Source organism: Bubalus bubalis, chromosome 2, assembly GCF_019923935.1.
Source record: "Bubalus bubalis isolate 160015118507 breed Murrah chromosome 2, NDDB_SH_1, whole genome shotgun sequence".
NCBI lineage: Eukaryota > Metazoa > Chordata > Mammalia > Artiodactyla > Bovidae > Bubalus > Bubalus bubalis.
Genome location: NC_059158.1, coordinates 70,270,822 through 70,298,495, shown reverse-complemented (window position 1 = coordinate 70,298,495; position 27,674 = coordinate 70,270,822). Strand labels below are relative to the sequence as shown.

General features: G+C 40.4%; 1 protein-coding gene across 50 annotated transcripts in view; it reads right to left on the bottom strand.

Moving 5' to 3' along the window:
- The window catches only part of TTN (titin), a 276,641-nt gene that overhangs the window by 187,469 nt on the left and 61,498 nt on the right, over positions 1-27,674 (bottom strand). For all 50 annotated transcript variants that reach the window (XM_045163719.1, XM_045163748.1, XM_045163734.1 and 47 more), the window contains 36 exons: positions 19,181-19,459; positions 16,852-17,415; positions 15,978-16,259; positions 15,600-15,878; positions 14,745-15,023; positions 14,375-14,653; positions 13,968-14,255; positions 13,578-13,856; positions 13,198-13,479; positions 12,825-13,103; positions 12,437-12,715; positions 12,056-12,334; positions 11,653-11,940; positions 11,249-11,527; positions 10,833-11,114; positions 10,454-10,732; positions 10,056-10,334; positions 9,664-9,942; positions 9,275-9,562; positions 8,751-9,029; positions 8,252-8,533; positions 6,928-7,206; positions 6,525-6,806; positions 5,500-5,778; positions 5,099-5,386; positions 4,669-4,947; positions 4,297-4,575; positions 3,915-4,193; positions 3,510-3,797; positions 3,100-3,387; positions 2,268-2,549; positions 1,730-2,008; positions 1,329-1,610; positions 898-1,176; positions 512-799; positions 43-321 (listed from right to left, as the gene is read on the bottom strand). In XM_045163719.1, the coding sequence (XP_045019654.1) occupies positions 43-321; positions 512-799; positions 898-1,176; positions 1,329-1,610; positions 1,730-2,008; positions 2,268-2,549; positions 3,100-3,387; positions 3,510-3,797; positions 3,915-4,193; positions 4,297-4,575; positions 4,669-4,947; positions 5,099-5,386; positions 5,500-5,778; positions 6,525-6,806; positions 6,928-7,206; positions 8,252-8,533; positions 8,751-9,029; positions 9,275-9,562; positions 9,664-9,942; positions 10,056-10,334; positions 10,454-10,732; positions 10,833-11,114; positions 11,249-11,527; positions 11,653-11,940; positions 12,056-12,334; positions 12,437-12,715; positions 12,825-13,103; positions 13,198-13,479; positions 13,578-13,856; positions 13,968-14,255; positions 14,375-14,653; positions 14,745-15,023; positions 15,600-15,878; positions 15,978-16,259; positions 16,852-17,415; positions 19,181-19,459 (10,413 nt within the window). The remainder of the gene's footprint in view (positions 1-42; positions 322-511; positions 800-897; positions 1,177-1,328; positions 1,611-1,729; positions 2,009-2,267; positions 2,550-3,099; positions 3,388-3,509; positions 3,798-3,914; positions 4,194-4,296; positions 4,576-4,668; positions 4,948-5,098; positions 5,387-5,499; positions 5,779-6,524; positions 6,807-6,927; positions 7,207-8,251; positions 8,534-8,750; positions 9,030-9,274; positions 9,563-9,663; positions 9,943-10,055; positions 10,335-10,453; positions 10,733-10,832; positions 11,115-11,248; positions 11,528-11,652; positions 11,941-12,055; positions 12,335-12,436; positions 12,716-12,824; positions 13,104-13,197; positions 13,480-13,577; positions 13,857-13,967; positions 14,256-14,374; positions 14,654-14,744; positions 15,024-15,599; positions 15,879-15,977; positions 16,260-16,851; positions 17,416-19,180; positions 19,460-27,674) is intronic.

Here is a 27,674-nt window from a genome sequence, read left to right as displayed (position 1 = left end):
AAAAAATGTTAAAGATACGTGCTTTAGGAGGAAAGGGCAAACCTTTCACAAAAAGATGTGCGGTACAGGAGGCACTGCCAGCGTCGTTAGTCACGAGGCAGGAGTAGTCCCCGCTCTGCAAGGGCTCCACCTCAAATAACTCCAGTTCCGTGACAAAATCTTCCAGAGAGATGCTGCATGACTCCCCGGACACCAGCTCCCTGCTGCCTTTAAACCATTTGACCTTGAAAGGCGGGGTGCCTCTGATGACGCTGGTGAACGTGAGGCTCGTTCCAGGCAGCACTTCCAAAGAGTCAGGGGTTTGTTCAAAAGAAGGTGGTTCTAGAGATCCCAGGGAAGGGGGAAGATCAAGAGAAAAAAGGAATCCAAGTAAGCAGTGCTTTTTGCTACTTGAAGAAAAAGGAACTAAGACTACGCACGAAGACAAAATACAGAAATCCCCCACAAGGCAGGCACTAAGTCACGTGGTGGAGGCGCTGGAGAAGCAGCGGTCTGGCCCCTGAACACTGACCTTGGATAGTCAGGACCGCTGAGCATTCATCTGACCCAGCCACGTTGGCGGCCACACATGTGTATGTGCCTGTGTCAGAGGGCTCCAAGAAGCTCAGATTCAAAGTGCAAACGTTTTCTGAAAAGCTGGACTGGCATTTAGGCCCACTGACAATCTCATTGCCATCCTGAAACCAGCCCACGGAGATGGGGGCGGAGCCGGAGACTCTGCACTCCAAAACCACTGAGGCCCCGACGATGGCGTTGATGTCCTTCAGCTTGCGGATGAAGGAAGGAGCCACAACCCGATCTGTGTGGATGAAGAAGCGTAGTTTTCCATTGAAAGAGAAGCTTTATTTTTTTCCCCCAGGGAAAATGATACATTCATGAAAACCTCATATTACTCACCAGAAACGTGGACAGAAACAGTGCAGGTACTTTTACCAACACTGTTCTTCACTTCAAAGCTATATAACCCCTTGTCACTCATTTCTGCACAAGGGATTTTAAGTGAAGCCACTTTGTTGACGAATGTGATGTGATGCTTGCTGTCTGCAGCTATTTCTCTGCCATCTTTGAACCACTTGGCTGAAAGTTCTGGTGTCCCAGTCACTACACATTCTAATGCGAAAGGATTTCCAGTAGTGACAGTCATGGGTTCTGGTTTCTCAATGATTCTGGCTGGTTCTAAAAGAAGAAGTATATTGCATTGAACACACAGTCATTTTTCAAACCAAGAGTACACTCAGTATATTACTGGGCAAGAATAATATTTGCAGGCGATGTCATAGGTCGAGCAAATGGACATTTTCCCCCTCAGGCTGCACTTTGTTACTAACCTAGGACAGTCAAGATTGCTGAACACTCTCTCATTCCGGCATCATTTTTGATTTGACACACATATTTTCCAGAGTTAGATGCCTCCGGGCTCCCAAGTTGGAGGGTTGCAACATTATCAACAAATGAAATCCTAGTGTTTTCACTCTCTCTGATGATGTCACCTTTATCTTTCAGCCAGATGACAGAAATGGGCTGGAAGCCTTCCACTACAGCCTGCAACTCAACAGCATCCCCAACAAGGGTTGAGGTGTCACTGAGCTTTTTCACAAATCGTGGGGGTTCTAATGAAAGAAATTTGAGGTTAGAGAAGAAAGATGAGAATCACAGCCAAATACATTATTGGTCAAGCAAGAAAAGATGAAAGCAAGAGGCATCTATTTTGGGGCCCATGGATACAAACCTTTGAACTTGAGAGTGCAAACACATGTGTCACTTCCCACCTCATTAGTAGCTTTGCAGTAATATTCGCCTACATCGGCGGCTTCCAGGTTAAGGATATGAAGACTTGCATCAAAATTTTTTGAGGTGATTTTAAACTTCTTGCTGCTTCGAACTTGCTTTCGATCTTTAACCCACACCACTTCAAATGGGGGAGTCCCCGAAATTTCACATTGGAAGACAACATCAGACCCTTTAAGGGCTCCTATTGGAGAAGGCTTCTGGGTGAAAACAGGAGGTGCTACCAGAAGAAAAGAAGATAAACAATGAGAGCATTTGCCTAAGAAAAGGGAACAATATGTTAGAGTCTAAATCATTCAGTGCCTGGAGTGACCATATGACAGTAAACGAACATAAGACATGACAAGTCATAAAAGCTAGTTTAAGAATTGCAAGCAAATCCCCTTCACTGGCCTTTTTGTTTTGGAGCTCAGAACACTGCTGAGAAAGAATCCAGAGCAGAGGAGAAGGAAGAAAGCAAGGGACTTAGTGTATCTAACCTTTGACGGTCAGGGCTGTGCTGCAGCTGGCGTCCCCAACCCCGTTATGGGCTTCACAGATGTAGTCCCCACTGTCCTCCGCGCTGGCTTCATTGATGGTGAGCACTGCCACCGAGTCCACAAAGGACATGTTGTACTTCCAACTCTCATGAAGTTCACTGTCATTTCGGAACCACGAAACTTTGATTTCTGGAGAACCACTTATTTTGCATTCCAGGTGGATGGATTCTCCCTGCTTTGCAACTTTCGAAGCTTCTAATTTCTTAACAAACTTCGGAGGTTCTAATAAGTCAAAGGAAGAAACAGCTTATGTTTGTAGCTTAAGATTTTATAAATACCTAATTTAATCTTGTTTATTATTAAGAATATATGTACTTTCTGAGAATTTCATGATAAAATATATATTTTTTTCTGTTAAATAAACTTTTACTATTTTTAATAGAGAATTTAATTGACAAGTTAATCTTGTAGTCTGGATATAGAAACTAAAACATGTAAGTTAATGTATTATAGAAGTATTTGATCAAAATGATAATTCAAAATGCCATATAACAGGAAAAGAGTGAAAAAAAGAGAGGAAATGACATTTAACAAATTTCACATAAACAACACTCTGATAAGATTATACTTAGAGATACACTAATTTAAAAAACAAAATAAAAAGGGAAATAGAACTTTGATTAATGTTGCCTCCAACACTAATATACAAATTCTAATATGATCTAGTTAGTTCATCCCAAACATTTAAAAAATAAAGAAACTTTTCTGAAGAAGTTTCTGAATTATGTAACATGGGAGAGAATAAGTATTGGTCAGTGCCATGTAGAGATACCTTTTACACTGAGTTGAGCTGAGCACATGTCTTTGCCAACATCATTGGTTGCTTGGCAAGTATATTGACCAGAGTCTCCTTTGCCTACTTTAAGAATTCTCAAATGGGGAGTGTTTCCCACACATGTAATTGTGTAGTTTCCTCCAGGACGGATCTCCTTGTTATCTTTTGACCAAGTAATTCGCATTGGTTGAGCACCAGTAACATGACATTCAAAGTCAGCACTCTCCCCAGCAATAATGTCTATAGATACAGGCTTGATGTCAAAGAAGGGAGATTTCTTAGGTTCTGGAAGATGAGAAGAAAAATCAACATACTTTTTGCTGTTGTTCTTTATTGGCTATTTTGACTTTGACAATGAATAGGAAGTCATGGTTTGCAAAGAGAAAAAGAGTAACATGGGAACAAACCTCTTGCTGTCAGTCTAGCACTGGAAGACGCTGTTCCAAGTGGATTAGAAGCTGAACAAGAGTACTGGCCAGAGTGACTCAAGTCTGTTTGCAAAATTTTTAGAGTTGCCACATTATCTACAAACGATGTCTGTAGATTTTCATCATCTCGTAAAAGTATGCCATCTCTGTACCAGCTCACTTGGATGGGTGCGGAGCCATTCAGTCGACAAGTGAGGGTAACTGGTAACCCAACAGTTTGTTCAACGTCCTTTAATTGTCTTGCAAAGGAAGGTGGGAGCTGGCGCTCTGCAGGAAGACAAGTAATACTGGAGGCATTAGTACGTGAAACAGAAATTTCCCCATAAAGGGAAGTGTGAAGATAAGGAAGAAGAAATTCCTTAATTTGTAAAATAAGATCATCACCTTGAATTCTGAAGACAGTCTTAGAAGAGGCAGTTCCTATACTGTTTTCTGCTTTACATGTGTACTCTCCACTGTCATTGATGTTCACTTTATTAAAGACAAGTGTGGCCACATTGTTTGTAAAATAAGTCCTGTATTCAGGAGTTGGCCGTAACTTGGTATCGCCTTTGTACCAAGACACTGTAATTTCTGGGGTCCCAGCAACTTGGCATTGTAAAGAAACCGAATCTCCCACTGATGCCTCCAGAGGCTCCAGTTCCGTAACAAAATAAGGTGGTTCTAAAGAGGAAAGGTTCACGATCAGCAACTGGGATTAAAGAAAACCACACAAACCATGCCTCACGTTAGACAAATGCCAATCATTGGAGAATAAGAAACACACCTAATGTAGACACCAGGGCTTCACAAACATCCCTTCCCGCCTCATTCTCAATCTCGCAGGAATACCGTCCTGCATCTCTTTTTGTGCTGTTCAGAATTTCCAGGATGCAGGTCTTCTCTGTTGTGACTATGCTGCATTTTTCAGAGGGTGTTATGTTGAAACCATCCTTTTTCCATGTAACTGAAATGGGGAGTGTTCCCGTATAGGTACTTTCCAAAATGATGGATTTCCCTGGTTCTACCGAGTGATCACTCAGTTTCTTCACAAACACAGCTGGTTCTGAGGAGTGACAAAGCATAGCCGTTAAACACAGTAAAAACATGAACAAAGATGCCACTTAAAAAGCAGGAAGCACAATGCGCTGGAGCAAACCTTTTACAAAGAGACGGGTAGTGCAGGACGTTTGGCCAGCGTTGTTGGAAACCACACAGGAGTATTCCCCACTCTGAGAGATGTCGATATTAAATAATTCCAGTTCTGCCACAGTGTCTTCAAAATAGATGTTGCACATGTCTCCTTTCACCAGTTCTCTGGCACCTCTGAACCAGCCAACCTTAAACGGAGGGGTTCCTCTAATAACACTCGTGAAGGTGATGTTTTTGCCTGGTAGTACTTCCAAAGGTTCAGGTTCCTTCACAAAAGAGGGTGGTTCTATACAAGCAAGGAGGACAATGAAAAGATCCTGTAAGTTTCAGACTTAGTTGTGATTTTTATCAAAAAGAAGATGCCTTTTGAACGTGTCAGCAGGGATGGGCACCCAAAGAAGAACTTGTAAGAAAGGATGTGAGTGTCTGACACTGACCTTGTACAGCCAGCACTGCACGGCACTCATCAGACCCAGCAACATTAGCAGCCACACATGTGTAACTGCCCATATCTGATGAGTCCAGAGAATTGAGCTGCAATGTGCAGACATTATCTGAAAATGTAGTTTGGTACTTCGCTCCACTGACAATCTTGGTTTTCCCATGAAACCAGGCAACAGAGATTGGTGATGATCCGGCTACTTTGCACTCCAAGATGCAAGATGTACCCAGCACGCCAATGGTATCTTTCAGTCTTCGTGTGAAAGAGGGAGGAACCATTCGGTCTGCATGAGGAGAGGCAAGAGACGTGAGGTTTGGAAGAACAGCAGAGACTCGAGGGAAGAAAGCTTGTGAAAGGAATTTGCTGAAGCAATGGGAAGAACATGTCGCAACTAACCTGAAACATCGACCACGGCTGTGCAGCTGCTTTTTCCAACGTTATTTTGAACCTGGAAAGTGTATGTGCCTGCGTCCTGCTTTTCAACGGAGAGAATCTTTAAGGAAGAGATTTTGTTGTAGAAGCTAAATTTGTGTTTTTGGCTGCTGGTCAACAGCTTTCCATCCTTGTACCATTCGACTGAGAGTTCGGGAGTGCCAGCCACCTTACACTCCAGAGTGCACGTTTCTCCTACAGTAACTGTCATCGAACCTGCTTTCTCGACAATGACTGCAGGTTCTGAAATAAAACGTGATAGCCATCTGTTAAAACCTGTTAGCTTCACCTTGTCTCTACTATCAAATTCATTAACACTGTTTCTTTCAGTGATATGGATATCTTCAGGCCCTCTTTCTCTAGACCTTAAAGTGAGAATCCATAATTACATGCTGTCATGAAATTATAGGCATTATTAAGAAATATGTTTTTGCATTATTCAACTTCTGAAATAATTCAATGTCATATATTGATTTGTACTTGACCCTCTCTAGAACAAAGCCCACATGTTCCTATGAATTGCTCAGTATTGTTGCTTTACTTTAAGGAGCTAAAGATAGCTTTTTCAACGTTGTTTTTCAAACAACTGCAAAATTAAAAATGAATATGCCCAAAGATGAAAGTGCAAGTCATTCTTATCAAACTTTGATCTTTGGAGTTTTTGTCAGCTTCAACACTAACACTTGAGTAAAAAAAATCTCCTTGTAGCATATGTTGGACTCTCACTTTTTCCATGGTTAAACAAAAGACAGTCATGGTTTTCTCTGCTAATTCATCAAGAAAATAATAAAAATGGTTAATTTTTGTTAGGATCACAGACACAGAAAAGAGTGCTTGAAAGGTCCTTTTCTATAAACCTTTGAAATAGGTGAGGATTGATATAGTTCTAGAAATTAAAAAAAGGAAATTCTACCACTATCTCTTATTAAGTCATTTCAGGGTTTGGCACCTCCTTATATCAGAGAACTACTGCACCATATTGTACCAACCTAAAACAGTCAACGTGGCCATGTTCTCCCTCATTCCACCGTCATTCTTGATTTGGCAGATATACTTCCCAGCATTAGCTGGTTCTGCTTTTGAAAACTGCAGAGTGGCAACATTTTCCACAAATGTAATTCTGATGTTTTCACTTTCTCTAACCACTTCTTCCTTCTCTTTAAGCCACTGGACAGAAATAGGCTGGGTGCCTTCTATGGATGCTTGTAACTCAGCAGGCTCACCAGCTACAACAGTGAGGCTGTTCAGCTTGGAGACAAATCTTGGTGGTTCTGAACAGGGAAAGATGGATGGAGATTGTTGGAAAGCTTGTCCAGATAATGAAAAAGAGAAAACAAATAACCATTTTGCACATTCCTGCCATTTCTGCCACATGCAGGAAATAATGCTTACCTTTTAGTTTTACAATGCAAATGCAAGTATCGCTTCCCACTTCGTTCTGTGCTTTACAGTGGTATTCACCCATGTCTGAAGTGTCAACACTAAGAATGTGAATGCTCGCATGGAAATTTTTGGACACAATCTTGTATTTCTTGCTACTCCGGAGTTGTCGCTTATCTTTGTACCAAACCACCTCAAATGGTGGTGTTCCCGAAAGTTCACATTCAATACTAACTTCAGCATTTTTAAGGGTTTCTACCACAGGAGGGAAGCTGCTAAAAACAGGTGGTTCTGTAAAAAAACAAGAATTCCTCATGAACTAGGCTACTTAACTCCATATAATGTTTTTATTTCTTTGTTTAAAAATTGGAAGAAAGAGTCAAACTACTAACACAGGTCTGGCACTATAACTTTAGTGCTGAAGAATAATAGCCTCAGAGAAGCAATAGGGCCTTTACAGAATCACTTGGCTTCACTGGCTGAGGACCCAGACCAGACCCCAGACAACCTTACTGAGCAGCTCAACGTTCTGTCTACACCACTTTACTAATTTAGTAAAGATTGATGTGAAATTGTAAACCAAAACAAAAACCAAACACACCTCTAAACCCAAGTGTAAGGATTAATATGATCTGTATGAGGTATGGGGTCCTGACTTCAGGGATGAACTTTTTTGTAAGTGCTTTACTCTCGGGATACCTGGAAGTTACCACACCATCGGTGCTCTAAGTCTTCCACATCAACAAATGAGTTTTGCAATAATTGCGTCACAATATGACAAACGTAGATTCTGTGACAAAAATTCTGGAAAATACTAGTACTATTTACAACACGGTTTAGTGATCTTATTTTAAAAACTAGGAACTAGTTTTGAGAGAGAAAAAACAATATAATGATCCTGTTGTAAATGTACGGTTAAAACCTCTATTGCTTGAAACTTGGGATATATGTGGCAAATAGTCTTTGTTTTAAATAAAAGATAAAGATCATGCTGAGGATGATGATATATTTATAAGTTGACTGAAGGCAAAAGTTCATTTTAAAATGCCTTCCTTTTTTGAGTGTTTGAAACATCACATTTGAACTGCTTGGCTCATATGTTGAGGTGATTAGAATTATGGCATTGGCATAACAAGAAAAATATCTCAGAATGATTATCTATAGGTGAGCAAATCTTAAGAAAAACATCTAAAAACAGAAATGATACTATTTGGGAAAATGTCCTATGATCTCAAATGGAAGCTAAAGATGACCGTAAAACCATGAAGAGCTCTGATAGCCAGAGGAGAAGAAGGTGGGCTTCAGGTAATGAGGAAGAGAAGAAAGAGGTTTCTACCTTTTACAATAACCTTGGTGCTACAGCTTGTGCTGCCAGCAGGATTCTGAGCCTCACAAATGAAATCCCCAGTGTCCTCAGTACCAAGGTAATTCATCTGTAAGACGGCCACCGAATCAATGAAAGCCATTCTGTATTTATCGCTGGCTGGGAGTTCATGTTCATTTCTGTACCACACAACTCTGATGTCTGGGGATCCAGTTACTTTGCATTCAAGTCGTGCTGAGTCACCTGCTTTCACTATTTTGGTCGCTTCTAGTTTCTTTACAAACTTTGGTGGTTCTAGAGAGTGAAGAAAAGAGGAGATTATGAGGGAACATAACAGATATAAATAACACAAGTTCAGTTAAGTAGTACAAGAAAGAGAAAAACATGAAACATGAACAATGCCTGGCCAATAGAAGGGTATTTTCTTGACTGGGTAGATGAATTGTAAAAGATTAGAGAAAGGACCAGAGCCACAGGCAGACAGAAACATAAAACAATCAAACTTGCACACCTGTCACAAGCAACGCTGTGGTACAAGAGTCGCTACCAACGTCATTGGTAACTTGGCAAGTGTACTGCCCAGTCTTGGAGGCATCCACTGAGTAGAGATTTAAGAAGCTAGTTGACCCTTCCAAGCCAATGAAACATTTAGGTCCAGAGGCAAGTTCCACATCATCCTTAAACCACTTGATTTTAAATGGTGGTGTTCCTTTTAGCACAGCTTTAAATTCCACCGTAGAGTCAGGTATGGCTTGTTGTCGCTCAGGTTTCACTAAGAAGCTTGGAGGTTCTACAGATTTGAAGAGAAATGCATATGATTAAATGCCTTGTAGCTGGATTATTTCAACAGTTTTAAGGACATGTAAGAAAACATTACTGAAAAGAGGTAATGACTGAATATTTCTTGAACTCAATATAGATGTGTCTAAATAAACAGAATTATGGCGATTTTTAGTCTTAAAGGACACTAGGAAAGAGTGTTACATTTAAAAGCAACCAGAGAGAACAGCCAGGAAGAGCTTAAGAAATTCTAACCTTTTACAGTCAAGATGCCGCTGCATGCCGCATCCCCTGCTACGTTTGATACTCGGCATGTGTAATTCGCAGTGTCTTCTAATTCCAGGTTGTTCACATCCAGTGATACAGTGTTCTCATGACAGACGAGTCTGTATTTTGCACTTGTAGATATTTGTTTTCCATCCTTAAACCACTGAGCACTAATAGGAAGTGAGCCAGAAACTTTGCACTCCATATGAATGGAAGAGCCTAGCACTTTATCCATTTTGGTTAACTTTTTGGTGAATGATGGGGGAATATTTTGATCTGTCCAATGCAAACAATAAAAAACACCCGTTAATCGTTGCCACTTGTTTACCAAGGACAAATATACATAAGGGAAACTGACGGGGGCCAAGAGTACAGACCTAGTACTCTCAGGTAGGCATCGCAGCTACTGCTTCCAAAGTCATTTTCCACCTTGAAAGTGTACTCGCCGCTGTCTTGCTTCATTACTGACTGAATCCTAAAACTGGCCACGTTGTTTTCAAAACTCATCGAAAAATATCTACTAGGCACAATCTGTTTCCCATCTTTAAGCCACTTGACTTTGAGTTCTGGCGTTCCGGCCACAACACACTCCAAGGTCACTGGGTCTTTCTCAGTTACATCGACAGATTTAGCTTTCTCTATGATCTGAGCGGGTTCTGTAGTAAGAATGGAAACATGGATGAGTTACACTCATAATTCCATGGAAAGGAGGTTATTGCTTGTGAAACTGTCTCCAGAGAATAACTCTGAAAGGGGTTAGCTCACACACCTTGTACTAAAAGGAAAGCGTAACACCTCTCAACTCCTGACTCATTCTTGGCTTGACACGTGTACCTCCCACTGTGTCCATTATCCACAGATCTAATTTGAAGTGTGGCCACATTGTTCACAAAGGAGATGTGAACATTGTCATCTTCATCCAGAATCTGGTCATCCTTGAGCCAGGTGATAGAAATGGGAGGAGAGCCCACCACAGTGCTCTGAAAGGTGGCAGAACTTTTCAAAACAGTAGTGATGTTTTCTATCTTCTTTATGAACGAGGGTGGCTCTGTGATTAAAGTAGACAGTATGAGAAGAGGAAGTTTATCTGAACTCCTACCCATCATCACAAGATGAAAACTTTACAGAATTTGTATTGGGCAGCCAGCTCCTTTGCATCCAACTGACCTTTCAGAGAGACTCGAGCGCTGCAAAAGCAGCTGCCGCCTTCATTGGATACGACGCACTGGTAGTCACCAGTGTCTGAGGGGTCACATCTGTTTATGTTGAGATTAAACACTGACACTCTGTCAGTCAGGGTATATTTTTTGCTGCTCCGAATTTCCTTGTTATTCCTCAGCCAAGTGACTCGGAATGGAGATGTTCCCATAACTTCACACTCCAGCTCCACATCACTATCTTTGACTACCTCCACGGGTTTCAGCTCCCTGATAAAGGTGGGAGGTTCTAAAGATTCAAAAAGGAGACAGAGAACCGCTTACTCCAGGGAAGACCCAAGGACCAGCCAGGAGCATAGCCAGAGTGGAAAAGAGAAGCAGTAACGCACCTTTCACTTTTAACTCAATGCTGCAGCTCGCAGTGCCTGCATCGTTTTGAGCTTCACAGACGTAAGTCCCACTATTTTCCACCCTGGCCCCAGATATCTGGAAAGTGGCTAAACCATCAATGAAGGAAATGCCATGTTTCTCAACGGCTGTTATTTCGTTCCCGTCCAGATACCAAGAAACTCTGATTTCAGGCGTGCCTGTTATCTGGCATTCAAATGTCGTGGACTGTCCATTCCTCAGCACTAGCACTGGGCTGGGCTTCTTAATGAATTGAGGAGGTTCTAAAGATGGGGAAAAACGTGTGATGGTGAGCATTTTTTATACTGAAGACCAATGAGCAAAACTGTTTTCTCAAGCCCGCTCCCCTGAAGAAAATCTAGGCAAGCAAGACAGTGAGAAGATAGAGAGACCAGACCTTTCACAAAGAGAGAGGCTTTAGTGGTTGCTGTGCCAACATCATTGCTCAGTTGGCAGATGTAGGTCCCCGAATCGGCAGCTTTGGCTGAAAAGAGCTCCAGGATGGTGGAGGCGTCATCCTTCCAGACCGAGCGAGCCGCTCCGGAGTGCAACTCTTTGTTGTCTTTAAACCACTTTATTGTCATGGGTGCAGTGCCACCTACAAGTGCCTTTAACTGAACCCTTGTATTGGGATTGACATCTTGTGACTGTGGCTTTTCCAGGAAGTAAGGGGGTTCTGGGGTGAAAGAAGAAGAAGCGAAAGGGGAAAGGAAGGTTTATTGTAGAACTGATCAGTCAAGGAAAGAATTAAGAAATGAGAGAGCAGCAAGTTCTCGAGAGGCAGAGACAAAATTTGCCAACCTTTGACGGTCAGATGGCCGCTGCACTGGTTGTGTCCGGCCTTGTTAGTGGCAGAACAAGTGTACGTGCCACTGTCTGAACCTTCCAGCTGACTGATTTCCAAGAAGGCAGTGTTGTCATGAAAAGAGAACTTGTATTTTTCACTAGCTGTTATTTCTTGGTCATCTTTGAACCACTGGATGCTTATGGGATGTGACCCAGCCACTATACATTCTAAGTCGATGGAAGACCCTTTAATGCTGTCCATTTTCTTCAGCTTTTTGGTGAATGACGGAGGTATGATAAGATCTATGCAATGAAAAAAAAAAAGTCAATCTACTGATTTATACTTTTTTTCTAAAATTGAAAGAGATGAAAGAGCATAGAAATGCCCAGTTCCTCGCCATAGAAAAGCTGTACCAACCTAAGACATTAATGCTAGCCTTGCAGCTGCTCCTCCCGACATCATTTTGGACTTCGAAAGTATATTCACCACTATCTCTCTTTTCTGTAGAAATAATCTTCAGTATAGAGACAGTGTCAGTGACACTGATTTTATATTTTTGGCCCGGTGTCAGTTCTTGGCCATCTTTAAACCATTTGGCTGTAATCTCCTTAGTCCCTGAAAATTTAACCTGCAAAGTGGCAGGGTCTCCGTGGGTGACATCTATAGACACAGCCTCTTCAATGATTGTTGCAGGTTCTATGGAAAACAAAGGGATAGGTGTGGGTTGTGAATGGCTCTGGTTAAAGGCTTACATCTGCATTTTTTCCCTAGAACCCACAGTGAGCTTTCTGAACCGACCTTTTACTGAGAGTACTGCGGAACACCTTTGTATTCCTGCATCGTTTTTGGCCTGGCAAACATATTTCCCATCGTGCTTGACTTCAATGCCACTGAGGTACAGACTTGCCACATTGTTCTCAAAGGTCATTCTTATGTTATCGTCTTCGGTGATTTCCTCGTTGTCTTTTAGCCAAGTCACCGTGATGGGCAGGGAGCCCTTCAGCGTGGCCTGGAAGGCAGCGGTGCCTCCTCTAAGGGAGCTGGTGCTCTCGATCTTCTTTACAAAGGTTGGGGGTTCTAGTGGAAGAACGAATTCTCAATCAATACCGACTCGAGAGCGAAACCAGCTTAACCAAAAGCATCGGCTCCAAAGAAAAGCCAGTCCGTCACCAGCACTGACACTAACCTCTTAAAGTCACCCTGGCACTGCAGGTGCTGCTGCCCACCTCATTGGTGACCCGACACTGGTATTCACCCGCGTCCGCAGCAACAAACTTGAGGATCTGCAGGCTAACCAGCTGATCCTGAATGAAGGTTTTGTATTTCCTGCCACTTCGCAGTGTGGTGTTGTCTTTGAACCAAGTGATCTCAAAGGGAGGCGTGCCTGCCACCTCAGCCAGCAACATGACATCATATTCCTTCAACACTTCAATGGGCTTAAATTCCTTGGTAAAGTAAGGTGACTCTACAGGGGAAAGGAATTATTTTGAGTTAATGGGAGTGGAGTCGGTGCCCCGGGCCATAACTTTGGTAACGCAAGAGACAACGTGAACACAAACCTTTGACTATCAGAATGCTGCTGCAGTGATCACTGCCAGCTTCATTTTGAGCCTCACACATATATTCACCACTGTCTTCGACAGCAATATCTGTAAGTCTTAGAACCGCGGTGGACTCCACAAAAGACATTTTGTGTTTGCTGCTCTCCTTAATTTCTCTATCATTTGCAAACCACGTTATTTTAATTGGAGGGGTGCCCGTGACTTTGCAGGCTAGCTGGGTGGTGTCTCCCTTCTTTAACAGCTGGGACAGCTCTAACCTTTCAACAAATGTGGCAGGTTCTGTGGAAGGAAGTCATTCAGAGACGTGAGAAAGAGGCAAGAACTAACAACGGTAGCTCAAAGATGTCAAGGAAATTCTGCAAGGAAATTCTGCAAACCTTTTACAAATAAGTTTGCACTGCACTCCACAGCTCCAGCCACGTTGCTGACTTTACAGGTATATGTGCCTGAATCGGTGGTTTTTACTGAATATAGTTCCAGGGAACTTTCTAAAGCTTCTTTGTTGATATAGCAGCTTCCACCAGAAACCAGCTCTTTGTCACCCTTAAACCATCTGATTGTGAAAGGGGTAGACCCTTGGAAGGTGCTCTTCAGGCACACAGTGGAGCCAGGCAGGACATCCCTTGATGCAGGTTTAGTTACAAAACTGGGTGGTTCTAAAGGAGTGTAAAAAAGAATTTGAAAGAGTTAAGAGGTGCCATTGAAAGGAAGATACCTTAATTTGAACATCATTTACATAAGAATGAAAGGCACAGTCTCCGGCCAACCTTGCACAATCAGGGCTCCGCTGCAGTCTTTGCTTCCCACGGAATTCGTGGCTCGACAGGTGAAATTCCCGGCATCACTCATGTCTACTCTGCTTATTTCCAAAGAGGCTGTGCCTTCCACAAAGGCTATTCTGTATCTGTCAGAGGAGGCTACTTCTTTACCATCCTTAAACCAGGACACCCTCATGGGGAGGGAGCCAGCAATTTTGCAGTCCAGCCTGCAGGTGCCACTAACCACACTGTCCACGTTTCGAAGGGGTTTGGTAAAGAATGGAGCAATGTCTCGATCTGTTCATGGTACAAGAAGAGAAGAAAGAACAATGTGGAAAAGGGCGCAGTGATTTTAGTGTTGGTTGTCAGTTGGTTTTCAAAGGAATATGGGAGCACAGGTTTCTACGGATACTAACCTAAGACAGTGAAGGTTGTCTCACAGGAGCTGCTGCCCACTTCATTGGAAATCTCAAACGTGTACTGGCCACTATCGTGCAGTTCAGCTGAATAAAATTTGAGTTGGGCAACATTGTTTTTGAAACTTATCCTATACTTTTTACTGGGGACCAAAGGTCTCCCATCTTTGTACCATTTTGGCTTGAGTTCTGGGGTGCCTGCGACTGTGTACTCCAGTGTGGCTGGGTCTCCTGCGGTCACTTGGATCAGTTCTGCTCTCTCAATGATTTTAGCGGGTTCTACAATGGTAATAAATAGTTAGAATTCTGCAGTGTCAATTAAGGTTTCATTTTTAAAGGAAATATCAATTCAAAATGTTCCTCCACGAACCTTTAACTATTAATTCCCCAACAGACGTTTGGCTTCCGGCTTCATTTTCAGCCAGGCACGTGTATTTGTCACCAAAACTAATCTGCACATCAGGGATTATCAAGACTGCCACACCATTGGCAAAGCTCATTTTGATCTTTCCATCTTCTTTAATGATCTCCTGTCCCTTCATCCACGTGACAGAAATGGGTTCTGACCCTCTCACGGCAGCTTGAAAGGTAACTGTCTGTCCTGCCAGTGCAGTAAAATCATCTACTTTCTTTACAAAGGTTGGTGGCTCTAGTTAAAGAAAGACAGCAAATAAAATTGATCATTCCCAAACACTTTGACACCATGTGCATGCAATTATTTTATCTCGATTACATTTATCTAGTCCATAGTGTTGGTTGATTAGAAAAAGAAATCCAGTTGAAGAGGTATTACAGTTCCATGCAAGAAGAAGATGCAAAGATACACGGCTATCAGCTGACAAAATTGCTTATTGCATAATTCATTTTTGTAGACTCGGGTTCAATTCCTGGGTCCGAAAGATCCCCTGGAGAAGGAAACGGCAACCCACTCCAGTATTCTTGCCTGGAAAATCCCATGGACAGAGGAGCCTCGTGGGCGACAGTCCATGGGGTCGCAAGAGTTGGATACAACTTAGCAACTAAACCACCACCACCATCAGAGACTCAATATTTACACTGGCCTCAAGATAAAGACTGCACTGTCCCCAGGGTCCTAGGTCAAACCGAAGGCAAAATGTATTTTCAAAAATTAGGAGAAGAGGAGAGTGTACCCCTTTTACTTCCTTGAGCTAAGAAAGCTATTTTGACAATTTATTAAAGAGATATGAATTTTTCCAGCACTAACCTTTTAGTAAGTGGGTTGCCACACAGCCACACTTCCCAACTTCATTAGCAACCACACACTCATAGTCACCAACGTCCGCGCTATTAAAAGAAAAGATCTCCAGGGACACAGTGGACTTCTGAGAAAACAACCTGTACTTTTTACTACTTCGAATTTGCTTCTTATCCTTGAACCAGCTAATTTCAAATGGTCCAGTGCCTGCGATTTCACACTGAAGGAGGGCATTTGTTCCTCTCACTATGTCTGCAGGCTCAAGAGTTTTGATGAACGAAGGAGGTTCTACAAAAGCATGAAAGGAGTGTGTAAGTTACGTGTTACAAACAGGTAAAAAGAAAACCTTGTCTCAAAAACCAATGGACTATGACCAGGTCAACGAACCTTTGACAACGATTTCAGTGCTGCTACTGTCAGTGCCGACGTCATTCACCGCTTCACACGAGTACGTCCCGCTGTCTTCAACTTTTACATCCGTAATGTCAAGCACGGCCTCAGAATTGACAAAGGCCATTCTGATTGTGTTACTCTCAGTAAGTTCTTTGTTATTTTTAAACCAAGTAACCTGGATCACAGGTGAGCCTTTCAGCCTGCAGTGGAGGCGTGCTGACTCACCTGGGAGCATTAAGTAAGAAGGATCCACCTTCTTCACAAAGGACGGTGGCTCTATATGAAGTTGACAAAAAAGAAAAGGAAAAGACATCTGAAGCATAAAGCACACACAAAGTAGACATCACACAATAAAAAGACACACACAACACACACACACACATACAATATCTTCATGAAATTCCTGAACAGGTTGTGGTGTACTTAATAGCTTTCCACATTTCTATGATTCCAAAATGTTTTCCCAGACTCTTGATTTATTTGGCAAAACGAATACAATTTTGTAAAGTTTAAAAATAAAATAAAATTAAAAAAAAATAAATAAACAAAACCAAAACTAAACAAATTCTACTTAGACAAAGAGCAATTTTATGAAAGAAGATATTTAAGGATTGCCTTAACTCAAAAGTTCTTAGAAGTAGTTTTAAGCAAGCTATGTTAATGGCAGACAGCTTGAAACGAACAAGAGTAAGTGAATTCTGGAAAAGACTAAAAAAAATAAACAATTTCACAATTTCCCCAAACCAAAACAATTGCTGAGATGAAATCATTTTCATCACAAAATGCGCCAACTGCAGTGTGTCAATAATTTGTCTACTGAGGCATCCCTGCAGAGAAGGGAGTGAAACATTGTTCACACACTTCTTACCTCTGACAGTTACTGTCGCTGAAGTGGAGCTGCTTCCAGCCTCATTGGAAGCTGTGCAAACATAGGTTCCTGAATCTTTGAGTTTGGCCAGAGGGATCTCAAGTGATGCTATTTTATCTTCAAAATAGATCTTATAATCTTTCCCAGGGGGGAGCTTCTGCCCATTTTTGCTCCACGTAATTGTGACTTTTCTGTCTTCATCTACTTGGCCCTCAAGACGGATCTTCTTATTGATAGCTGATTGTACAGGCTCCAGTTCTTTAATGAAATGTGGTTTGTCAATTATGTCCAACTCAGCTTGGCAGGTGTCGGCTCCAAACTTGTTAGAAGCCTTACAGGAGTAAACTCCTTTATCATGAACTGTAAGATTTGAGAGCTCTAAAATGTGTTTGTTGTCTACATCTGAAATCTTGCAGGTAGGGGAAGGTGAGAGGGCCATGCCATCTTTCTGCCAAATGGTTTCAATCACGGGAGTGCCTGTCACTGTGCAGAGAAACTTGGCTGCCTTACCCACAAAAGTCGTTATGGACTTAGGTCTGGAGAAGAAGGTTGGTGGATACGCCTCTGTAAGAGAAATGTTTTCAGTGTTATAGTTTGTCCCCACAAAGCTCCTGCTGTAATTACATATTCCAAGAAAGAGAAGAGATGAGTTATAGCTTTAGATAGACATGAGACATTATTTAAAGTAGGGTAATGTATTAAGAAGATGAAAAGATGCATCAAAGGAAAGAGACGAGAATTTTTTTTATAGCAGAGCAAGACAGCACTTTAAATAAAAGAAGATTTGTTCTTCTTTTATTTCACAACATTAACTTACAATTGCTAAAGATCTGTCCATTTTATTAGCTGATTAATTGAACTATCTGATAAGCAATTCAACTGGTACTTTAATTCTGCAAATCAGAAGACTGTATAAGGAATATAAAGAAAATGTTCTTGACTTTTCTGAAGAGCAGGGATATTAAGTGAGTAATAGAAAAGGTGTGAATAGTTTTTTAAAGTCTAACCCTCATGTTTCAACTATAAATGCATCTGCTAAACCATTTCAAACTTGTAAAAATATATATAGCAGTAATTTTCTATGTCCATTCTGCATTTGGAAGAAAGCCTTTAGGAACCTCTCTTTTTGGTTAAAAAAAAAAAATCCTCCTCTTTCTTCTTTCCTCTGTGACTTGAAGCTCAAGTGTTAGTTCCATTACTGAACAGGCCTATTTTGGATAAAGAAATTTCCCAAAGTGTCATTAAGAATAATGCCATGTACTTGGTGGCATAGATATTCTTTGATCACAAAGCAAAAACCACTGAATGGGCCACTGTGGGCCCGGGGTGTGGAGTTTCCGATGGAAGAGTTGTGGAGGAGAGGAAGCTATAGGTAACCTCGTCTTTTTCAAGTCAATGACAGGTGCTGCATTTGTCTTTCCCCTCCATGCTCTCGTTGGAAAAGAAGATCAAGGTAATATGGTAATCAACTAAACTTCAAAAAGAAAAACAAGAGCAAAGACAGGCCCACTTGTGCATGGCTTCTGTCAACAGCACAAGTCATTGCTACCCCTGATCCCAAACCATAATTCATAAGCTCACAGTCACATTTTCCCTTGGTAGAAAGAAGGCAAGAGAGACAGAGAGGGAAGGAAGGGAGAGAAAGGAAAGAGCTACTGATCTCTTTTGCTAATAAGGGAATTCAAACACTTGAGTGTTACCTACTTGACAGTCATCCTGTATGTTATTAGGAAACTAAGAACAGAATATTTGTGTAGTTATTCTTATTTTTAAATTAGTAATAAAGCCTAGGGTGAGAATCCTAGCTTGGAGTCCTGTAATACCTCCCTATCTCTTATTAGGATTTGTTTAATTTTAGTCTTATGCTCTGTCCTTATTTTTTCTGTTCTGATTTTCCCTGTTCTTAATTGGTTAATTGATTCCAAGTTATGAAATATATTGGGACATCATTTATTTTTTTAGCAGCACCAAAGTGTCCTGAAAATTGTTTATACTAAGGGGCAAGCCAGACTATTTAAAGAAAAGAAAGAGAACAAAACAAAAACCCAAACCAAACTATCAGGAGTCACTGCTTGTAGGATTCCTTGACATCCTCTTGAAATAAAAAGTTATTTTTTTCTTTAGCTGTTGTCAGAAATAGGACCCTAAACAAGAGAAACAATGAGAAACAAAATTTCTCATCTCTCATAGGCTCTGCAGGAGCCACTGTGTTACCACGTTGCTGCTGGTCTCTCCAGTTGGTAGAACACACACTCCCTGCACCTGTGTGGAAGTCAAACAGGCGACCGTATGAAACGGAACGACCTCCGTGTCAGCGTACGGCACTTACCTGTCACAGTTAGTGTGGCTGTGCAGCTGACACTGCCGTACTCGTTGGACGCTTTGCAGGTGTACTCGCCACAGTCAACAACCTGGGTTCTCAGGATTTCCAGGGTGGTGACGTAATTTGCAGACCGAATAGAACACTTGTCACTTTCATAGATTTCTCGTCCAGCTTTGAACCACTGGAAGCGGACATTGGGGGCGCTGTGGATCTCACAGGTAAATTTGGCGAGGTGGCCCAGGGCTACTTCCAGGGGCTCAATTCTCCTCCTGATCACTGGAGCAGCTGCAAAGGGAAGCAGAGGCTGTTAGCACGCCTCCTTACTAGGCACCTCACATTTTTCTTTTCCTTCTAACTTTTGTGGCTGTTAATGGAGTAAAACAGTTGAAATTGGTGAGATGGATTGCAGCAGTTTAAGACAAGTGACTGGAAAATGAGAAAGATCATTGAAGGCAAAAGAAGACAATGAGCAGCTTTCAACATATTCAATTGTTATTTTCCAGTGAATTGTGAAAAATGTGATGCTTTGGCTTACATGCATAACGTGATATTTTTTTTTAATATACCATGCTGACTAGGAAAACTCAGAATAACGTGAAAGAAACATGATCTACTAAATAAAGTGATGTAGTGAAACGATAGCAAAAAAAAAAAAAAAGACGTCGAAATGAAAAACACAGACAATTAATCGTGGTTATTTTGAATTTATGAATGAGACTGACGATTTCAGGGTAACTAGGTGTTCACTGACAGCTTTTGATTACATATCATTAAAGTATTTTCATATAGAAATAGACTGAAAACATTTATCAGTTTTATGAAATATATGAAAATACATTTATTTTTTTTAATAAATAGCAGTATAACGTACCACCCAGTAAGGCAGTAAGGAAAAAGGAGAAGAGTTAATAACCATGATTATGTCTGTGATTTCATTTTTACTCTAAATAAATTCTGGCAATGGCAGGTAAGTTAAAACTCAGTGATGAAACCTAAATCACTACAACCCAGTGAATGTTAGAGCTTGATCCACTGAATCCTTAAAAATCCAACCTCTTTTGACTACAGTGAGTTTTGCTGAAGTTGTTGCTTTTCCATTGTCATTCAAGGCCTCGCACGTGTATTCCCCTTGATGCTCTTCTCTATTTACTTTGTCGATGACTAGCGTGTATGTATTTTGATCCTGTAAACACTTGAACTTTTCATCTGAAGGGACTGGTTTACTCTCAAAATACCAATTCACCTCTTTGGCGTTTGTTATGCATGACATGAGGCTTACGATGTCACCTTCCTCGGCAATTGTGTCCACCAAGGGTGTCTGTACATCAGGACCATCCTCTCCGAACTTCCTGTCTTCCTCATCCTCAGCTTCCTGTATCTCTACTGTACCAACCTCCTCAGTACCACCTTCAGGGACTTTATTTTCTTCCTCTGATGGTTTTGGTATCTCATCCTGTTTTTCATCAGAAACAGCAGCATAAGCAATTGTGGTACCCACAGCTTTGACCTGACTCTCCACCTTAAAATAACTGATCTCTTCCTTCGAGACAAGGTACTTAGATTCAACTTCTGGTTCAGTGATTGCTTCAAGCTTCTGTGAACTGGAAAAAGAAACATCTTCCTGCAAGACTACTGTGGCTCCTTTCTCAATTCCAGGCTCCTCGGCTGTTAAAATGTTCATTTCCTCACATATAGAGCACAACGCCTCCTTCAGTTCAGTTTTCAAGTCAGCCATTTGAGGATCAATGCCTTTAATAGTGATGGTTACTTCTTCTGTCAGAGATTTCACTGAGGTAATCAGATAGGTGCACATAATGCAGTTTGGCTCTTGGGTAAAGTCTATGGCCTTGACCTCCACCTGTTCAATGTTTCTTAACCATTCAGAGAAAAGACTCAGTTGCTCACTGGCCACTGCTGCTTGCAAAGCACTGCGGATCTGAGTTTTCAGGTTTAATCGCTGCTCCTCTGGAATACCAGGAAGCAAACTTTCCTTAGAAAGAAAATCACTTCCCTGCACCTCCTGCACACCATTTACTGCCATAGGCTCCTTTTTATACTCAGTGGTTTGGTCCAGGGGCAATGCCAAGGTGTCAGAATGCTCTTCCTTGAGCAGTACCTGCTTTTCTTCACATGCTAATGGAAACCTTAAGGACTGGCCTTCCTCAATCCTGTCTGCAAAATCTTGCCCTGCACTATCCAGTTGATCCACACTTTCCATCAAAATTTCACTTTCTGTGCACGTGTGTTCTGAAGGGACCCTGGAGACTGTGACGTCAGGACCCTGGAAACTTTGTGCGTGTCCCTCAGCTAAGTTCTGATTCAGGAAGAGAGCATTTTGTGACTCTTGCTTTTGAGAAGTCTCTCTTTGCCCTCTGTCCACTGCAGACACTGTCTTGTCTTTTGATAACAGTACTTCCTCAGCCACAGAGGTTGGATATGAATGGGCTGGTGTTTCTTTTATTGATGGCTGTGGATAACTCTCTTCAGGTTCAGCTGATAACGTTTGCAGAGACTCAACTGTTGACAAACTAATTTCCACTATGGACATGGCACTTGGGAAGATTTTTTCCGTATCTGATAGAACTACCTGTGACTCAGGCTCTTGACACAACAGAGTATCTTCTCTGGGGAGGGTGTCCTGGGACTGGGCAATCTGCAGCTGTAAATTGGGAGGTAGTTCCTTGATAGGCTGGACATGAATAGTACCACTGATGGAAAGAAGTTCTCTGGTGCTTTCAGGAGTGGGCATATCGTGTTCCAGTATGACTGTGGATTGCAGTTGCTCAGCTTTTAAAGTAACTTGACTACTTAGTTCATTGGTTTTAACCACATGCTCATAAGAAAACTGTTGTTTTTCTTCTGCAATTAAAGAAGCTTTCAAAATGGCATCTTTTACAAAAGTTACAACTTCCTGCTCTGAGTCAAACGTCTCAACTGCAGGGTCCTTTAACGATGTGTGTGGAAAACCTTCCGGAGCCTCTGGTGTGGGCGCTGCTTTGCAGGTGGCATCAGTCATGTCTGTGTCTTCCAGAAGCACAAAGAGCTCTGCTGCACAGGTGGACTCACCCCACACATTCTCTGCTTTACAGACATAGAGACCGCCATCTTCTTTCTGAGGATCGTTGACGATGAATGTCCCGGAACCATCAGAATTGTGAATGATAGTGTAATAAACATTGGTACAAAGTTGCTTGTTTTCTTTGAACCACAGAACGGTGGGTGCAGGCTCTCCGAGTACCACGTATTCAAAGATGGCAGGGAGTCCCTGCACACAATGCACTGGTTTTAGCTCCTTAAGGAAGTAAGGAGGACAAGGACCTTGGAGCTTTTCCAGAGACTTCTCTGCCGATTCTGGCTCTTCATGGCCCTCGGCTTCAGAATTTATTTTCAGATACGCACTACACATTGCCTGCCCATATTCATTACTGGCAATACATGTATATTCTCCGTCATCCTCCAGTTTGGTGAACAGAATGATTAAGCTGTGATCATTACCGTCAAACACCAATTTGTAGTCAGCTGAAGGGGTTAACATTGCTCCATTAAAGAACCACTGTATCTGGGGTGTGGGAATGCCAGTGACAGTAACAAACAGCTTCGCCACATCCCCTACGCTTATTTCAGCATTTGACACTTCTTTGATGAAAACTGGGGCACTGCCCTCCTTTTTGGAATCAAATTTAGGTGAATAAACTGAAGGTTCAGACAAAGGTTCAAGTGTTTCATTTCTATTAAATAACTGAAGGTCACAGCTAGAGGTTTGACGTCCTTCTTCTTTGGCAGACAGAAGAGAAATAGAAAACTCTGTATGGGAAAAAATGATTATTTTACTATCAATTTTACTTAAATAAATGAAGAAGTCAAAGAATTACACACCAATTGACAGTCTTCTTCTGCTTTATTCCTGAAATTGTTAATTATCATGAGATTAATTTATCAAAAAGCACATTTCTAAAATTTTAACCTTAGCTTATTATATCATATGATTATAAATACTGTACTGATGCAACTTTCAATCCATTTCATTTGTGTTAGAGTTTATAAATTTTAAAGATGTTCTTATGAGTTTTCCTTTGTGATAGTCTCAATTCTAAAGTTTGCAAAACTGCTGGCTAAATATTTATAATAAAAGAATTCTGGATCCAAATATTTTTCTTTAACTAAAAATTCCAATAAATATTAAGTAACTAATATCATTTAATATTACTTAAATATTAAATAAAAAAGAATTGAGGACTATGTAAATACATGACTAAAAAGATCCATAATTATTTCTTACATTTAGAATTTTCTTGAGTTTAAGAATGATCATTGTCAAATTGAAGACTGTTTATTTCCAAAATAAAACATCTATGTTTTAGTTACTGCTTATAAACTGAAGCCATTATTAAAAATAAGTGGCTACAGAAAATGGTTGGTCTGAATTTGTAAGAGAACCACTGTTTTCAGTTACTAGAAATGCAGGGCTTCTTTTGCCTGTGAATTTGCCACAGCACTTCAGCAAAGCTTTTATAATGAGGCTTATGCTAAGAAAATGGGAGAATCAGAAATGAGAGAAAACTCCAGCATTAAAAATTTGATTATATTTTATTGCACAAGAAATCCCTATACAGTCTTATTGAACAGAAAAACAAGCAATGAATAACAGATATTCTTTCAAGTTTCACAAGCAGAATGAAAGAAATATCATTTGCTAACAAGAGATTAGCTTTTCATTAAATTTGTTAGGTATGTACAACAGCTCTGTTAATAACAGTTTTATTACTTTACCTAAAAGTAGTTTGACTATTGTATTAGTTCACTCCACTTGCATTACAGGGAACAGTCTTATGTCTTAATACAAATGTATAAGCAGTAAAGAGCAAGACTTCAGTGTCTGTTGGCTATAAATATATTGATAAAACTTATCTATAAATACTCAATTATTTATCATTTCAATCAGTAAGTTGTAAAAACATTGATTAATTTCACATTCTAATGACCACTTAACTTCACATTTAATCTATAATGTTATCACTCATGTCAGCTTTCCCTTCCTTTATACTCCCAAAATATCTGTAAATGGAGTGAATGTCAATATAGTGAAAATCCCCTACTCACTAACATGTTGAATTATTTTCAGTGTTTTCCCTTTCTTCTAAACATGGTATAGTAACCATAAAAAGATACTAAGTGAAATTCAAGAGTGCTGCAACATGAAAGGTGTAGTTAAAAATACATGCAGTAGTAACAGCTAATAATTATGTCTAGATTCTACTATGTGTAGTACAATGAATTTTATATCTAGCATAAGAGAAATTAATATCTCAGGCTTTTAAGTTATATGCCATTGAGCTGGAAAATAAATTCCATTTAATTATCTGTAACAATAAGTAAGCCAAGTGTGGGCAAGGCTTAGTTTTACTCAGTCATTGCTATTTTGAATATCCTCAAGTTCAATGCTCCTGAGACTAAGAGAATTCTAATGAGCAAAATCAAATAAAACCCACCTTTTTATAAGCATAAAAGCATAGTTTTAAGCTCTTTCTGCCAATCCAAAAGGCAATAAAACTTTTATTATTTTTTTTTAAGAACAAGTTTGAATTATTGTGATGCTGTATAACATGAGGGTAAAGTGTGCTTGTTTGTCATAACCTGAATTTGTAATTTATTTAAACATCCATTGTGTGATTAAGAGTAGAATAAATCCCCAAGTCTCTAAACTGTAGAATTACTTTTATTTCAGGGATTTATGATGTGATATATTAACACCATCTCTATAATTATGACCACAGATATTGTGTGCTTATTGGTTGAAACAGAAATGATATTTCCACAACAGTGTATCTATATTGATAAGTTATGGGCGACTCTAAGCAAGCAAAGCCAATGCTCTTCTGCGGGGCAGTGAGGAGGGTGGGGTTACAAGCCTGACTGCTCTGTCTAGATCCTACATATACTCCCGGGTTTCTTCTTTAATTTGAAAGGCTTTTAGGGAATTCCCACTGTGGGAATAAAACATGTGACAAATGAAAGAAACATAATAAACATAACTGGATATATGGATTCTTTTGAAAATTTAAATGACTAATGTTTTACAATTCAATTAAAATTAGTATACTTAATATGATCATGGTATATAAACATTGCTCAACTCAGGGTGGAAAACAGCCATAAGCTAATAGTGAGGAATTTATAGAGCTGGAAGAAGAAAAGTTTCACAATCTAATTACTACATTCTATTATTCCTCTTGTCAACTGTGGAAAAGCTAAAATGCATTCTGAATTATATTAAGAGAAGTTACTACTGACTGGAATGACATACAATCAGAGTTGAATGATTGCCTCTGAGGTCTTTTGGGCTAACCCTTTGTTTTTATACAGGAAAACTAAATTTCTTTGTATTTATTATATCTTATACGAGAGAAAATTTAGTTCACAGTGGCACCTAGGTACATTAAGGATTTTGTGAATTTACTATAATTATAATTTTGAAAAACCAAGAGTCACTTCAGCAACATATATGTTGATATATCTTAAATTTGAATGCTTATTAATTTCTAGTTAGTTTTAAAAATAGAATTCAGGAAAATGACAGGAAAGCTAATTATCTTACTATTTGTATATAATCTGAAATACAAATTACCATACTGCCTCAATATTAAAAGTATCCCACCTTCTTTTTCTAATTTTAAAGATTCTGAAACTGTACTACAGCTTAAAATTTATATGTAAATGAGATACAGTAGTCCTTTCCTCATCCCAGGCCAGTATCAAATTAATGTTGCATTTTTATACTTAATGTTATCTCAAAAATTGAGAAAATGAAGCAGTTTCAAAAGTGGAAAGGTATTTGCATATTCTGCAAATGTCTAGGTGAACTCTAATCACCAAGAGAGCACCACTGGTTCCTTCAACACTAGCAAGAGTTAAAATGCTTAAGAGGAGGGATATTAATAAGGAAAATATTTTTTAAAGAGCTAAAAGTAAATATTAAGACTACAAGGTAAAACAAATTATAGAATTAGTTACCAACTGGGGCAAAGCTGGTTTCTGTTGTTGTTTGGTTTATTCAAAGTCTGAGTAAATAAGCATGAATTTGGATGAAAAGGGGGTGTTATTTCAAAAATGACTTCTACTCCGAGCAGAGAGATTTTACCTTACCAATTTGTCTGTGTGGTCATCTGACATGGTCTTCCATTTCACAGTTTACATAGACAGTTTATCTGCTAAAAGAGAATGCATGCTGCTGACATATCTTATGGAGCAGGAAGGGAAGTAAAGCAGTGCCAACAAGTAGGTAGCCAAGGAGATGTTTAATAGTGCTTGATGCTTCACAGCAGAATTGACACAGGTGATGATCCCACAGTTTAGATAACAGAATATTTACATGTGTTACAAACAAGAGATTTCCACATACAGAAAGTGTTTTCCCAGGGTTTTTTTTCAAAGCAGTGTGTTCAAATAGAGCAGATATATTTGGAAACTTATCAGATCTACGTGATTTGGAAAAAGTGAAAGCACTCATCAGTTCTCATCATCACGGAGGCACTAGACACCGCATGGAGAACTTTAAATGAGGGTGAGCACAGCGCGGGCCTCAGCCATGCCTGATCCGTTCGTAGCTACACACCTGTACTCACCTTCGTCCTCTTTCGCTAAGCTTGTTATGAACAGGTTGTGGAATCCTATGCCACTCTCCTCGGCACTGAACCTTGCTCCTTGCACTAACTTCCCATCTTTGTACCAGTAAACCATGGGCCTTGGAGAGCCACGGACTAAACACTGGAAATAAGCTGCTGTACCTAACGGTGCAGAACAGTCAGAAATACCTTTGATAAACCTGGGAGGCCCTTCTACCACCTGAAATTCAAAAAAGCTGTCTGCATATTTGCTCTTTAAGACTAACTCTTCCCTCACACTGCTTAACATCACTTTGCTTCTCTGTGACATCAGAGCTGACATTTCGGAGTCTCCCATGGTGAGGAATCCCCTACAGATCGCCTCCCCTACACTGTTCACAGCTCTGCACCTGTATGTCGCGCTGTCAGAAAGACAAACGTTGCGAATCTTCAGGGTGTGACTTCCCTTCTCCTCACTAATCACATATTTAAGGTCATCTGGCTCAATACACGTATATTCTTTATACCATTTTACTTCGGGAGTTGGGACACCTATGACTGAACATTTGAACACAGCGTCTGCGTTTTCTGGAATCCTAAAATCACAAATAGGCGTTACAAAGCGAGGAGGCATTTCGAAGACTTCTAAGTCGATTTTTAAATCTTTGTCCTCTGCCTCCCTTGAAGCCATACTTGGATCTGCTAAATTCAATGGGAGAACATCTAGGCTCACAACCATGCTTTTATGGTCAGGAGTAAATTCAGGAACTGTGACTATTTTCACTTGCTTCTCAAATTCCTTAACATCTTTTTCACTTAATTCAACTTCCAGGACAATTTCCTGAGGAGAAGGGGTCCTTGACGCAGCGTTTTCCAGATCAAACTCCATGACATGCTGG